Below are 16,459 nucleotides of genomic sequence, written 5' to 3'. Positions count from 1 at the left end.
GACCAAGATGTGCTTTCAAATTTAGCCAACTTGGTGTGAATGTAGTCCGTCTCCCTGTTTGAGGGGACTCAGGCACCAATTAATCAGTCTTTACCTTCTCTCGTCATCTCTGACAGATGAAAAGCAGCACACATAGGAAGTGCCACATTGTGCTGGAACACGCCATCTGAGCTGGCAGCACAGCAAAGTGTCCAAACAACCTCACCCCAAACAGTCGCCCACTCCGGCTCATGCTAATTGGTTGCAAATGCCTTTTAGGATGAGCCAGTGATGGAGTTTGTATAGACAATGCTCATGCTCTTTAATTCCACCATAATTGCGTTTTCTTTTTTGGTCATTTATGTTTTCTATACCTGAAGATGAATTCTGGCTCGTCTTACACACATTCAGTAAAGCTGTACGTATGTATGTCAGTTTGTGAACTGTTTGACGGAGGCTTCGGTCACTGTTTCATGTTAAGGTATTTAAAGCAAAGAGTTGTTCGTAATCTTCTCATCTAAGACTTGTGAGTATGTGTGGATATGAGTATTCCTTTGAACCCTGATCATGCTACAGTGGTCCTTCAAGTACAGAGACAGGGTTCCTTTGTCAGAGATCAGACAAACAGAATTAAAATGCACTGATGTGTTTCTTGGCCTGCGTAATTGGCTTCCGGTAAACATGTCTGCGGTGGTTCATGGTGCAGAATGTGGCATTGATTTGGCTTTTGTCGTGATGGTTTCTAACCAAGTGAAAGCTCTCAGATGAGGATCTTTTGTTGTTTATGTCCGCCTGCCTTTGGACTCTTCAAAGTGATCGTACTCGAGCCAAAATCACAATGTTAATCAGCTGAATGGAAGAGTTTTGTGGATAGAGGCTCTCTGTGAATAGTGTGGGAGACAAGTGTGTTTGATTCGGTGTGTGTTGTTTTATATGTTTGTGCATTTGAATTGCATTGTATTTGTGTTTGATTTTTAAATGCTCATGACTGTACTTGCGATATGTGTGTCAGTATGCACATGTGTGTTGTTTTCTGTGTGTGTCGTTACATTTGCATGTGTTCTGGTGTTGATGTCTGTGCGTGCTGTACGTGTGAGTGTTTGTATATACTCAGTATCCAGGTCTGGGTTATGTCCTCAGGCAGGATGTGGAGGCTGAGAGCCATGTCTCAGTGTTTTATATGTGTGTGTGTGTGTGTGTGTGTGTGTGTGTGTGTGTGTGTGTGTGTGTGTGTGTGTCGCCCATCGTTGCAGTGTGCCAGTGTCTCAAGTCCTGTTTGGAGCTACTGGCCTCCACCCATTGATCAAACCTGGCAACCTGAGTCATTGACAGTTCCACCACTTCCTGAGGAAATCTGTGATCCAAACAAACAAAGCCTGGACTCATATGTCAGGCCAATAATAGTGTTGAAAAACAAATACAGTCATCCACTGAAGATCTGTTGGACCTGAAGTCTGATTTAAAGATCTGCATCAGTCACAGCAGTGTCTAAGTTCCACACACACCGTCCCATCAAACAAGTCTCTGAAACATTATGTTTGTAAGTACTGATTTGTGTTGCCAAATCCATGTAGAAGAAACCATAATTGCTAGGGATGCAAGATATGGATTTTTTGGAACCCATACTAATAATTACAACAGATAACTGATAAAAACCGATAATTTTGTGTCTACATTTTTATATTTTAAAAAGTTCCAAACGTGTAGTTTATGTGCACCTGAGGGTAAAAAAAGGTGTACTGAGTAAAGATGAATGAGTTAATATTCCAAAGCTTTAACCATCTAACTGACATCACTATTGCCCACAAAACAAAGAACAGTTCTGACTCTTCAAATGTTTATTTATTTTTACTAGTTAAATACACTGAAAAACATCAATCATACTTTTATGGAGCATTTTACTCTTTGAAAATAAATGCCTTGACATAATCTGTCAAATGAGACCTGTCAATTGTACTAAATACACAGTACAAAAATAGAGGCTTTTATAGAACAGAATGCCTATGGCAGCTTATTCTGCATATAAAACAATAATTAATGGAAAATTGTTAGGGAACAGTTATACTACTAAGTGTGTGAGGATGAGGTTAGTTTTTCTAAAACCTTAGTTTTCATAGAACATAACCCCATCAAACATTTACGTCTGCAACGTAGCGGTGACTCGGGAGAGAACACCAGGGCTCCAAATGTGCCATTAGCCAGCGAAATCCCTGGTCTTCGACCACGGAAAAGGGCTGGTTGTCAAGTGCAACAAATTCCATGATTTTGTCGGTAATTGCTTTGGCCTTTGGGTTATCTTTAGAACGCTTCCTGCAGTTCAAATGCCTGTTGAATAGGCACTATTGTAGGCAAGGAGCACTCGTCCTGTTAGTGAGGCAAAGCTAGCTGCTGCTGCTTCATGCATTTTAATTTACTTTCGTGGAGATTACAAGTGATTTATAAAATGTGTTCCCACAACTCACATATTTTTCGTCCTTTCGGAACCCTTGCGGTACATGTATTGCAAATGGCTATCATGTTGTCTTCTTTGGAAACTTTAGAAAAAATGTCCTTATGTCATTCTATCACAAAATGTGGAATATTTCAAAGTTTGAATGGAGTTTCTAGCTGACAGCATAAATGAATAGCTAACAGTTTATAATGCTTGAAAATGCTGAATATTTCTGAAAGTATGAATGATATGAATGAGAAAGTCATTGCAATAATGTCCTAATTGAGCTGAACATTTGATGTTTGAATTAGGTTTCTATGTTGAAAAATGTGAAAGGAGTGGGCGGAATAATAAAAATAAAGAATTCCGTGTATAGAAAAACTATATTCGCTTCCAGTATTCACAACCAATTAAAATTTCCCGTTATTGGGCCAATAATTTATTGGCCCGACAATTATCGTGCATCCCTAGTAAACACTTAGATATATATTTTTTAAAAGTACACCTGTCCTGTCTTGTGCTTAATTTCGGTGTCGACTTTTTCTTTTGCACAAAAATAACCATTAATACATGAATCAAATGTTATTTGCTATGAGCAGATATTATTGGAAAACAGTTGTACATATCCACTGTCAGTCAGTGTTTTACAGATACATTCAGTATGAACATTTTGCAACTTTATGTGTACTTATGTGGATAACAAAAATCAATTGGGTGGTATTATCTTCTCCAAACATATTTGTAACCACAGGGTTGGTTGTTTTTGCAAAGTAAACAGGCCATCTTTAGCAATGTTACTGTCATGGCTGTAGGCATGGCATGGCACATTTGTGCTCCTCAGACACTGAATCTCACTGACATTGGTGATCCCCTTAGTCTTCCTGTTGCGTCACCATGAGGCTGACCTTTGTCTTTCGTGCTAATTCACAAATGTTTACATCACTCACACACTAATGATCCTGAACAAGGTTAATATTATACCTACTAAAAATCAACCTGATAGAATTGTTATTGTTTTAGCATGAATTAGCATGAATAGAATTATTATCATGTTAGCATGCTGACGGTAGCCTCACATAGTCCCCCCGCATGAAGAGACACATTTTTGTGTTTTTAAAGAGTTTTGCTTTATTTATTGTTCAGTAAATGTTGATTGTTCAATTTAATGGCACCATTAGGGTTTAGACTGGTTTAGTATAAACTTAGCTTTCAATTTACAATTTTGTCTGCCACAAGGCATGAAATCTCCCAAGAAAATGAAGGCAGGCAGCTTGGCACTATTTCCATCTGCTTTCATGTCTCCATTATAGACTAAACGAATCAGTAAACTCACATTTTGTCATGTTTTGTTGGTAGTTGGTTCTCTGAGAAATGATCTAGTTGTTTTTGTCACAGCGGCGCCAACAATAAAACCACTTGGGAACGCTAGGGGGGGAAAGTTCTGTTTCCACTTTGAATTGGCTTTTTTAATTATTACCTCACAGCTCAATGTAATAAATTCACCAAACACATCAAATGGCCTCAAAAGATATATTCTGTTTCATTCAACAGACTGAATGTCTTATGATTGTAACATGCTAATACAGAAGCTATTCCACACTGAGAGATTTAAATGCTAAAATTATTGTAATTTGCCAATGATTATAGAAAAATGTAGTGTATTAAATTGATTCTTTTGTTTTTGTTCGGGGTTGTAGATTGTGGTTTAACAGTGGACTACACAATATATAAGTGTCTCTGTTTTCACACCTTCAAGGAAGGGGGGGTTGGGACTTCAGTCTCAAAACATCTTCATTGATATCAGTGGTCAAACTGTTGGACAAACTGCAGGACAGATAGACAAACCGTCAGACATTCAGGCAGGCGAGCAGGCAGATAAGCTAGCAGGTATGTAAGAGGACTGTTGACAGCCATGGTGTACAATGAAATGAGAGGAGGCAGAAAGGGAGAGAGTTTGGAGACAGGAAGAGAGTGAAGGATGGGATGCTGACAGACTGCAGATTGAAATACCCCAAGTGACTTTGTATTCATCAAACTGACATCCTATTTGGCATGAGGAAGAGACAGGGAGAAGGAGATGGTCCATACCTGCGCTGTGATATCCTCAGTACAGAGGGAGGAGTAGGAGGAGGGGGATGTGGGACAGGCTCTTCCTCACTGCCTGGCGGATCTCCTGCTGTTCACACGGAGGGGGAGCACTGTTTGTTTAAGTGGCTCTGCATGGCAACCACTTGTGAGCGGCTCCTGTGAAAGCCTCCGCTGGCTCAGGATGGAGATGGGGGTGAGGGTGGATCTCCAGACGAATAAACACGGACTGACATTCTCCTCTCCTTCCTCACCCGCACCCAACTGGTCCTCCTTACCCCTTTCTGAGTGTCCGCCATTACTGCACTGTAATGCTGCTCATCATCCTCATCATCATCTCTGTCCCCTTCCATTGACATACTATAATAATACTGTCATCGGTCATTTCATTAAGCCACTCTGACCTCCAGTCTTGAAAGTTTAAAGGGCAGGTGACACAAGTGAAAGGCCCTCTGTGTATATTTTCCTTGAACAACTGCATTGCTCTGTTTCCACAGAATGTGTAATTGCTTATTGCAGGATTTTTTTTTCTTCCCATAAATTTGGTGTCACCTTCTTGAACAAAAGCTTTACGGGCAGCTTTAGCTCAGGAGGTAGAGCAGGTCATCCAGTAATCAGAAGGTTGCTAGGTCCAATCCCCGGTTCCCCCAGCTGCATGTCCAAGTAGCCTTGAGCAAGATACTGAACCCCAAATTGCACCTTGCACCTTTAGCGTATGAATGTGTGTGCGAATGGGTGAATGTGACAAGTGTTGTAAAGCGCTTTGAGCGGTCAGTAGACTGGAAAAGCACTGTAGAAATGCAAATCCATCCACACTCTACGTCTGCAAATCCTCTGAAGATGCCTGAAATATAAAAACATGAATGTATCCAGTGATTGACAGGAAGGACTGTAACATTACATTCCACTGACAAGAAAACACTTAATAAATCACAAACTTTGTCCACACCAACTGCAGTTTTATGTTTGCAATGATGGATGAGCTCATCCTGGAAGAATAAGAACTTCTCAGGAATGAATACCAGGAAAAAGCCTCCGAAAGAAGGAAACAAGCTTCTGTTAACTCCTCTGACTGTGTGCAGACAACAGCAGCATAACTTAAATGGGAATGACAACCTTAACTACTAAAACAAATAAACAAGCGAAAACTAACCACAGTGCTCTGTTTTAGTAACACAACCACCTTTCTTTTTCAGACATGGATGAGTGTGAGAACGACTACAATGGGGGCTGTGTTCATGAATGCATCAACATACCTGGTAACTACAGGTGCACCTGCTACGATGGATTCATGCTGGCCCATGACGGACACAACTGTCTGGGTAAGAACAGTCTTTGTTTGAATACATTCATCCTGTGTGTGTGTGTGTGTGTGTGTGTGTGTGTGTGTGTGTGTGTGTGTGATGGACTTGATGATTAATGAGTGGCTGCACTAAATGTCTATGGGGACTATGTACAAAATAGTCAACAGACAAAATTATACCCCAGAAAAGTCTTGTTGTTTACTTACATGTTTTGTTATGTCATACCTTGCTGGATTTGTGAGATCATGTGATCATGCAACATCCATCTTGCCAGACTTAAAACTATGCACTTGTATGAATCAATCAAACTACTGGCAGCTACAGGTATGGTTCAGGTGCAACAACAGGGAGAGAAGCAATGGTGGCTCCTCTGCAGGTTAGTGTAGCTCCTATAGCAGGGGTGTACAATTAAAATTCATAACAGAAAGCTTCAGAAAAATCCTTCTCTTAAAATAAAAAATAATTTTAGAAAAAAAAAATCTATTTTTCTTTGTACTTTGGTTTTCCCTATTTCTTCATTTTTAATTCCATTTCACATCTTAATCGTCTCAAACAAATTTAAAAATAAACATCTCAACACATCTTGAGATGTGCAGCTGTACAGTCTTGCTTTCCCTCTTATATCCCACTCCCCCACTTTCTCTTGGTTAATGAGAGAAGTGAGCTCTAGTTTTATCTGCCAGCAATTTAGATTTGGGCTGAAATGTGTCAGCTACATGTGCAGCTGGGGCGCTTCACATTGCTGCTTTTAATAATTGCCGCCTTCCCAGAACATATATGAGGCAGACTGCTTTTGAACATGTGAAATATCTCTTTTTCTGACTTGCATATTCCTTCGACTGTCAGTGTGTGTATTTTTTCACTCCCTCAAGTCACCCCGTTAATCCGAATGCGCCGATCTGACTGGCTGAGTAGTGCCATGTGAGATGATTTACAACACATGCAACTGATCTGATAATTTCCGGGGGTTGCTAAACCAGTGCCGCAAAGGCTGGAAGAGCAAGTTAAAATAGAAATGCTTTGTCAAAATGTAATAATTCTCAATACTTTATCAATAATAGGTCTGGGTCTGGATAGGATGCTGCTGGGTCCGGTCCTGGACCGTGGTCCACATATTAGTGACCTCTGTCCTATAGCATCAGTTATATCAGAACTGGAGAGTATATTTCTTTAAACAAAGATCAAAGAATGGCACTAAAAGCTTTTCTAAATGGAAAAGAAGTTTTCACTCTTCTCCCAACTGGCTTTGGTAAGAGTTTGATTTACTAACTAGCTCTGCTGGTGGTAGCGCTCCCCTGTTGATCTGATTACGTTGAAGTTATAGACGGATGGTTCATCCAATCACTGACCCAGTACATTTTGTGCCAGCCCTTTTTATAACACTTCGTTAAGGTGACTTCCTAGATGGTTCTGTGAAAGCAAACCATATGACTTGTCAGGTTCATGTTCAGGTTCATGCTTCTTGTTGCATTGTGGGATTTTGTCTGGCTATGTTGATGCTCAGTGGGACTGAATTACAAAAAGCTGAGACTTATCGACACACTTGTGTGCTGTACAAAAAACAATCGAGCCCTTTTCATTTGTTTTCAAAAACATTAAAGAGGGCATATTATGTTTTTTGGGTTTTTGCCTTTCTTGTATTGTGTTATGTCACATTTTTGTGCACGTAACAGGTCTGCAAAGTGAAAAAGCCCAAAGTCCACACCAAAGGGAGTTACTCTCTCCCACAGAAAACACTGCTTCTTCACTGCCTGGTACGCTGGGTTTGGAGTCAAAACTTTATTTCCGTAACTTATGTGCATCAGCATTTAACAGGCGTTATATAAATATATATTTGTATATATTTATTATAAAATATATATACTCCATTCAGTCAGCAGACATACAGCTGGTACTGCTGTAGCAGCGTTTTTTTAGATCACACTACCTTGCTCGGCATGACCCGCCCTATACTGTAAAGGGATGCTGCAGCAATGCACCATATGAATAAAATATAATTAATTTAATTATTATTATTACAGTTTTTGCCCGTTGCTTGAACACGTTTTGCAAAACTTGGCTCATTGTGTCAAAACTCTACACACAAGCAAATAAGACACAACACTGGGAAATAAACCATTCACATCTATGTCAAATTGAAACTCTGCTATCAAAACCTAACAATCCTTTGTCAAAATGTCACTCTGATGACAAAATGATACCCACTTGCATCATATGAATACACTTTCAGATCAGCAGCAGCACACTAGTCTACTTTATATAAAACACTGTGCAGTCTTTCGTTTTCACTGTTTTTATTCAGTTCCACAGAAGGCACGTTTTCACAACAACCAAAAAATGAAATACTCAATTCAAAATCATTATATTACAGTAGTGTATTTTACAGTACAGTAAATTCAGTTCAGCAAAAATAAAAACAAAACATAAAACAAACAATACACTACTGTAAACACAGAAAAACACAATTGTGCGCAAGTGGGCTTATGGATCCTGCCGTCTGTTGGGGTCTGGCCACAGGATCTCATCAACATCACAAGCAATGTCTTCTCTCGCTAAGCATCGGGGAAAATATTCCCTTGTGTGCCGAATCCATCCCTGGATTGACCTTACCTCAATGTCTCCGCAGGCCTGTTCCATTGCCTGCAGAAGAGGCATATGGGCATGTGGTTGGCGGTCATATACGCGCCATCTCCAAGCGGAAAAAAATTCCCCTATAGGATTTAGAAATGGCGAGTAAGGGGGCAAGTACACAACTTCAAATTGATCATGGTTGGTGAACCACTTCTGGACCAGAGCAGCCCGATGGAAACTAACATTATCCCAGACAACAACACACCTGGGCTGCTCTGGTCTATGGTTTGCGACTGCGTCTAGAAATGTGATTATGTGTTGCGCATTATAGGGACCCAGTTTGGCATGATGGTGCAGTAGCCCTCGAAGACTTATGCCGGCACACAATGTGATATTTCCCCCGCGCTGCCCCGGGACGTGCACAATTGCCCTTTGGCCAATTATATTACGTCCCCGTCGTCTGTTTTTGCTAAGGTTGAATCCAGCCTCATCAATGTAAATACATTTATGAGGCTGGGTAGCTCCATCCATGTCCAAGATTCTCTGTAACAAAAAATACATATTGTGGATGGCTTTACTTAAAGTACACAAATATACTACTACACATACAGAACCGCCCACAGGTACCTGTGTAGCTTTCTGAATGTATCTATGTGGTACTGATCCAGTGGTACATATTCAGCTGTTACTGGACTGCACCCATTCTGTATTGTAAATGTAAAGGACTGTAACACTTACCTGTACACATTCATGTCGAAGTTCTTTGACCCTGACACTGTTCCTCTCAAATGGGACCCTGTACAATTGCTTCATGGTCATGTTGTGCTTTACCAAGATGCGTCTGATAGTGGTAATGCCTACTCGATTTATGTTGTTGAATACTTGCCTATCTGCAAGTATTTGTTGCTGTAGCTGGTGGAGACGGATTGCATTGTTTGCTCTGACTAGGTTCACTATGGCAAGTTCCTGCTGTTGGGTGAACAGGCGTTGGCGTCCACCCCCAGTAGGTCTTCTAGCCATTCTGTAGAAAAATGCAACCACAAATTGTTATTGTTTGCTTCTTTATATATAGTACTGTATATACTGTACTTTACTGTATTTACCATACACAGTACCGAAACATCTCAACATGTTATCACGGTATGTTTCACAAAACTACCACTTTTGTTCGAAAAGGAGCATTAGCCACTCTGCAATACAGTACATGTGATACGGTAACGTGATATGGTACAGTACTGCAAATACTCTAGATACAGTCTGAGTAGAGTAGAGAGTTGAAGACATACCTGTTTTCTAGTCGGAATGTCCTTATTATGGATGAAACTGTGAAACGGCTTAGATTAGGGTGGACTCTCTGCCCAGCTTCCCTCATAGTCAGGCCATGGTTTATGACATGGTCCACCAAAGTTGCTCTTATGTCATCCGAAATAATGGTCCTTGCATGGCCTCTTCGACCACGTCCTCCTCTCTCTCTCTGTCTTCCTCTTCCTCTGCCTCTAGCTCTCCCTGCCTCCATGTTTGCAAAGTTCTCAAAATGGCTTAACTGAAGCCTTTTTGTAGCTGGCTGATTGGTGTTCAGTTTTGTAAGTAAGTATTTTCAGGTGTGTGTCTAAGTATTTTCAATTAACCAATGTGTGTTGTATTTTGAATAGATGTGTTTTCCCAATGGTACCCCGAGATTTCATTTTTGAACTAAGTGTCTTATGTATGAAATAGTGTGTAGGAGCAGGAGCTAGATGTGCAGGAGCAAGTGTGTTGCAGAAAGGAGCAAGTGTGTTGCAGAATTGCAACTAAAGTGCAAAGCAGCGCTTTTGTTTAAGGTATGGTTACACTTTGTTTAAGGTATAGTAACAACAACTTCAAGTTATGTTACTTTGGTTTAAGCATGTGTCTATAGTGTTCAAGCAATGGGTAAAAACTGTAATTAAATTAATAATATAAATGTGTTTTTAGAAAATGAAAGTAAAGTAATGTAAACCTATTCTGCTAGGACCCCCAAATAAAGGTACGAACCTGAAAATTATCATAATATGACCTCTTTAAAGACTTAAGCCCCTTTCACACGTGCATTGTAACTCCGGATTTATCCAGAATTTACCCGGAGGAGCTGTATGTGTGAACACAAATGTCTGCATTATTTGCCCTGGAATTTACCCTGCCAGCTCCCTAGCCCTAAATCCGGGTGAGCCACATGTTTGAATAGAGCAGACAATTAAGAGAGGATTTTAAGGCCTGTGGGAAGCCTTTTTTTCAACTGTATGGTTCATTTTAACTGTGTTTCTAAATGTTAATCTATACTTGCTGTGCATGGGTGAGTGTTAAATTTGTGTGTTTGTGTTTGTGTTTGTGTGTGTGTGTGCGTGTGTGTGTACGTGCGCGCGCGCGTGTGTATGCATCCATCCACCACTCTGTATATGATTGTGAATACATATGTCTGTCTGTGCTTTAGAGAGTGTTCTGAAGGATGTGTGTGTGTGCATGTGTGTGTTGTGTGTATGTGTCCCTGTATCTCCTAAGCCCGTCTGGCTCAGCTTGCTTTCTCTGGAGAGTCCCTCTGTCATCGTTTGGAGGCTTTCCATGATTTGTGCTGTTTTGTGCTTGTTTCTCTGTACTGTTGGGAGGGCGCTCAGGGTTGAAAAGTTCTCCTACAGATATCTGGCTGTGCTTTACTACTGACAGATCCAGCCGATTTAGCCCCAGTGCTGTGTTATTGACTTAATGTCAGCCAGACTAATGTCTTTTCTGTCCCGAGCAACACGTTGTTCTGCATGGATGTGCTCAGCCACATTTTATCCTGTCAGCCCTCACTGCTGACAGACGAGAGCTAAATAAAATCAGAAACATAAAAAAAACATGTGATTCTGGATGCCCCTGTGTCTTTAGTGGGATATATTTTGGCATTTCTAAGTGTTGTAACTCATTCCTTGAGCCTTTGGAGAGATTGAGTGAGAGATTGAGTGGTAATAGCAGCAGCCAGCAGTACAGAATGGCTGCTGAGTTGTCGGCTCACCTCACAGGAATGACTTTTAGACAGCTGAGATAAAGCAGAGACTCCCCGCCATCTGAATTCAAATTTTCCTCCATACACAAACATGGCAAAAGATGTTAAATAAAAATCGATGCCTGTGCTGAGGTTCCAGCTGGCCCCTTTGGTTTCTATTGGATGAGTAAAGTTTGGCTGCACAAATAAAGTTATGTTTTACAGAAGTTAAACTGTCATTAGTCACAAAGTCGATGAAAACATTTTTTTGCACCACAATTCCACTGCCAAATACTGCAAATAGCCAGTATAACTAGTAACCAGTATATTTCTGTGAATAGCTTTTAGCCTATCAGTTTTCATTCTGTCAAAACAAAAGAGATGTCATTCACTAGGAACAGTTTTATTTTATGTCAAGGCTTTATACTGACTAAAAGTTCCTCTAGACCTGGGAATTATTTTCATAGCTTTTACCACCATGCATATCCATCATCATAGCATTTTGCTCCCTGGCTATTTTGGGATGCAGACAGAGTCACTGATGGAAACTGCTTTACAACAGCAGGAATCACAGGTCTTACACAGGCTGAAACAAGGTCTAACCTAACTGAAATATTTAGCCTTACTCAAAGTAAAAAAATAAAGTTACATAATGCAGGTCTAATCCTGTAGGCTCAGAGCTTCTTTCTGGCCTGGGTTCTTTGTAAATTTAGAAGTATTGTATGTCATGAGAGTTAAACCAGCACAGGAAAGCAACTGATTGCTGTTTTGGATACAAAGGTCTGGATAGAAGGTAGTTCATTTAACTTTCATATTAGTTTTTACTGATCAGCTAATTAATCAGCTGTCAATAACCATAATGTAATTATGTCAACTATGGATGTAAATACAATCCAACAAATGTATGCAATGATAACTGAGCAGACTCCATTCTAATTAATGTCCGTATTTAACAAAATGTTATTGTGATTAATTCTACATCAGCTCCATCATAAGTCTTTTAAAACGGTGAAGCTGAGGTTGAACAGCACTTGACAGCCATGCCAACTGGATGGTGAAGTATGAAGATGCCTGTCAATCAAGATCAAACATATCTTTTGCATACCATTTAAAAGATAGGTTCACATCCGACTTAAAATAATCGTCAGTTGCTGTAATCATTCTATTATACTATGAACATGCTTCCAATGTTAGTGGAGGATGACGTCCACAGTCTATATAATGTAAATTCTAAAGTTTATCTGAAGCCAAGTTAGTCTAAGTTAGACAAGGCAATAAGGAATCTTCCAAAGTTACAGTTCCAAGCAGAAATTATTGCAGTGTAGATATGTACTGTGTAGATACAGTAGTTTTAGGACAGACCTTTTAAAATTGTCAACCTATCATTTAAGTCGTGATAGTTTCCAAATTAAACAATATCTATATTCTTGTTATTACCACCAAGAAATACAAAAGAAAAACAGAAATTGGAAACTTTTCTTGGTAGAAGTTATGGGTTTTCCTCTGAACTTCCATAAATTTGGAGTTTATTCTGTTAAGCCAGCATCTAGTGGTCATTAAAGGAAGTGAATCTAAGTCATTCCCACATGAGCCTCACTGTGGTGGTTGCCTCAGGATCCAGAATCTAGACATTATGAAGCTGGTGTGTATAATCTGACGATACCGACTGAGACATGACTGCAACAACTACAAAAGGAAACTCTGGTTGTAAAACAGATATTTGCTTGAGTATTTCATTTTTCCATGTTGGAGCAGTGGGTCAGACAGCATTTTGTTTTGTTTATTTCCTGTTGGCCTGTCTGTAAATGAGCGCTGACTGTCTGCAGCCGTGAGCGGACTGGTTAGCTGCTGTGTCGTTTCATATGTTGTGGTTAACTTAAGAGAAGGGTGCGAAGTTAGTGGGATTTCACCACACGTGTTTGTGCCACTAATTCAAACGCTACAAACTGAGTCATATGAGGATTGTCATCACCTACTCTTTATGGCCCGGCGAGAGGAAGCCAGCCCGTCTCTGACTTTAACCCAGAGACATTCTTTATTGGATGTTGACTGGATGCGGGCCATGCAGTCTTAATGAAGTGCTGCTAATTAAAAGCGGGTTGCTGAGTTCAAACGAGGCAGTAAAGTGTGAAATCAGATGCAAGATCTGTGTGATCACAATCAAAGCCCATACAAGCTCTGTGACTCGTTTTTTTGTCTTTGAGTTTATGTATAAGTTATTTTCTTTTCTCTTTCCGTTCTGTCTTTATTTGACTCTACACTCCTCTCCTCTCCTCTCCTCTCCTCTCCTCTCCTCTCCTCTCCTCTCCTCTCCTCTCCTCTCCTCTCCTCTCCTCTCCTCTCCTCTTTATTACTGTATCCTTTTTGTTTCTCTCTCTATTTTCTCCCATTGTCTCCCTGTCCCTCCTAAATAGACTTTTACTGTCTCTCACTGCCTGCCATGCTCCGCCTATTTTTCCATCTACTCTTCATTTGTCTTTTTTCTGTCTTTCTCTCTCCTTTTTTCCTTTGTCTGATCTGTTATAGTCTTCCTGTCTGTCTGCTGACCTTGTACTAACTTCCATCTAATTACCTTAATAACTGTCTGGTGTCCTTTTTCCTTCTTCCCTCCCATCACTTTGTAAATCTATTTGTCAGACAGATCACTGAATGTTTTCACTAAACCTTCAGCCGCCATCAGGTAACACCAGCAAAAATACAGACTGATTGGTAAATAGACATAACTCTGAATTTATTTAATGAGATGTTAGCTCTCTGAGCTGGTAGACGGTTGTCTCACTTTCTTGGTGGGATATGTTAAAATTAACTTGGAATTTGCTCTGGACATTTATGATCCATTAAACGATCATTATCTAATGGGTGACTTTCTGACCTTCACAGTTCTGACCTGACAGTGCTATTCCCTCTTGTACATGAGTAATATCCAAATTTAGCCTGGTGCTCAGTAGATTTTCCTTTGGACAGCGGCGACTCCTTTGGTTACACAGTCCAAATGTACATGACATGGGCTTATTATTGTGCAACTAGTTGAACCCTCAAACTATGTTGTCTGTTACATTTGTGAAGAATGAAAATAATCTTAATAACTTAATAACCTGCATAATGGTACAATGCCAGTAATGTGTCATGGTCGGGGCAGCAACAAGACCTCGGACTGAAGCTGTAGATAAACAACAGCCAATGAATTATTACAACTGTTGCAGCATGTTAAGAACTATTGTTGCAGGAACATCTTGCATCAGGCAGCATCCAGGCCTCAGAGAAGAAATCTTGATGGATAGCTTTTGGATGTTGGATCTCAATTTAGACATTGTGATGGGTCTGGGCTATGTCTGAAAATTATGACAGGTAGAGCAGGTTTTCTCCAAAATCTGTCACACACACACACACACACACACACACACACACACTGAAGATGTGACCGGTTGCTTGACCTTGCCAACACCTCCAAAAATGACGTAAGATGACATGGTCAGCCAAACTGAGAGAGCCTTAGCCTTTCCTCTAGATATTAACTACTGTGTTGATCTTGTAGGAGCAAAGGGAGAACCATTTAAAACAAATAAGGAAATGAAGCATGATTTGAGAAACAGAGATCCTCCATTTGGAACATATGTAAGTGTATTATTTGATTGTTTATGGTGTTATGTATTCACTACTGTTACAATATTTCACTCTTGATCATGTGTCTTTTGCAGTATGTACAGACGAGTGGCAGCTAGTGACTCAAAAAATTGGGGAAAACGGGAGAAACACCAACCCACCCTTTACTCTAGTAGCGAGATAAATCATTATATAAATGATACTGAGAGTTGTTAATGGTTTATTTCAACCAGTTGCTCTTTCTTAATATTTTTGATCTCTAAGTAAGTTGGTCAATTGATTTTACAAATCCAATTACAAACAAGATGCTGTGTAAAAGTTAAATAAAAACAAAAAGTAATCATTTGCAAATGACATGTGTTTACCAACAACAGTTTTCCAAAGTGTTCCTGAGCCTATGTAGTAATCCTTTATACAATCATGTGTTTCACAAAGTAGGGAACCTCACCCCATCCTTACTTTTGAACGACAAGCCCAGTCACACAGCAATGGGTGTATATAAGGCCCGCCAGTCCATTAGGAGACAGTTTGTGAGTGTGATGGTTTGCCTTGTCTATAGGCGCGAAAAAGTTAATTTGTGTATGAAGATGCAGGTGCCAGCAGGGGGCGATAATGACTAGAGCAAGGGACGAATAGGGTAGGCAAGGCCAAACGTGGCAGTGACACGGTGGACAGGCAGGTCTGTTCCTGTACATTCAAACCAAATCCGGCGATGCGGCGAAACGCTGCAGGAAACGCACCGCCGGATTTGGTCTGAAACCAGCCTTATTTGGTTTGGTATGATACCGGGTTGGAACAAGTGACCCTTTCAAGGATGCTCCTTTCATACTCATGATACTATCGCCTGTCACCAATGAACCTGTTTACCTGTGGAATGTTCCAAACAGGTGTTTTCGGAGCGTTCCTCAACTTTCCCAGTCTTTTTTTTTTACCCGTGTCCCAACTTGTGTGAAACGTTTTGCTGGCATCACATTCACAATAAGCATACATTTACAAAAATCTAAAGTTGACAAGGTAAAACATCAAATATATTATCCTTACACCAATTTCAGTTGAGTATATATCAGAAAGGATTAGCAAATTAACACATACCCACCGTCACAACTTTTTGGGAATTAGGGGTTGTATGGGTGGAATTTAATTGTATAATTTTTAATGACATTTATTTTACTCAGTCCAAGTTGGTGTTGTACCCAGTGAAAGTTGGTGGAGGTTCTCAGTCATTTAGGTCATGGTAATTCTAAGTGCTATATCGTAGTCAACTGGACTTGTTTCAGTTTCTTGAAGAAACTAAAACAAGTCCAGTTGCCTACGATACAGAACTTAGAATAACCCAATGAACGCTTTCTTCTTGCATGGTCTCAGTTTGCTGTGTGTTCACTGATGGAGAAAAAAAAGTGGACCAGATAATCAGTATTTCAAAAACAGACAAAACAAGCCTGTCTGTAAGTGAAAGTGTTGAGAGATGACTCATCATTTCAGTGTGTTTGCAAACAGGACATCTGT

The 16,459-nt window shown here is 40.1% G+C and overlaps 1 protein-coding gene across 2 annotated transcripts in view; it reads left to right on the top strand.

Annotated features, from left to right (window-relative positions):
- scube1 (signal peptide, CUB domain, EGF-like 1) overlaps positions 1 to 16,459 on the top strand; it is a 125,227-nt gene that overhangs the window by 17,721 nt on the left and 91,047 nt on the right. For both annotated transcript variants that reach the window (XM_073480516.1, XM_073480515.1), the window contains exon 3: positions 5,692 to 5,817. In XM_073480516.1, the coding sequence (XP_073336617.1) occupies positions 5,692 to 5,817 (126 nt within the window). The remainder of the gene's footprint in view (positions 1 to 5,691; positions 5,818 to 16,459) is intronic.

Source organism: Pagrus major, chromosome 14 (genome assembly GCF_040436345.1).
Source record: "Pagrus major chromosome 14, Pma_NU_1.0".
Classification (NCBI taxonomy): Eukaryota; Metazoa; Chordata; class Actinopteri; order Spariformes; family Sparidae; genus Pagrus; species Pagrus major.
This window is presented reverse-complemented; position numbering and strand designations above follow the sequence as displayed.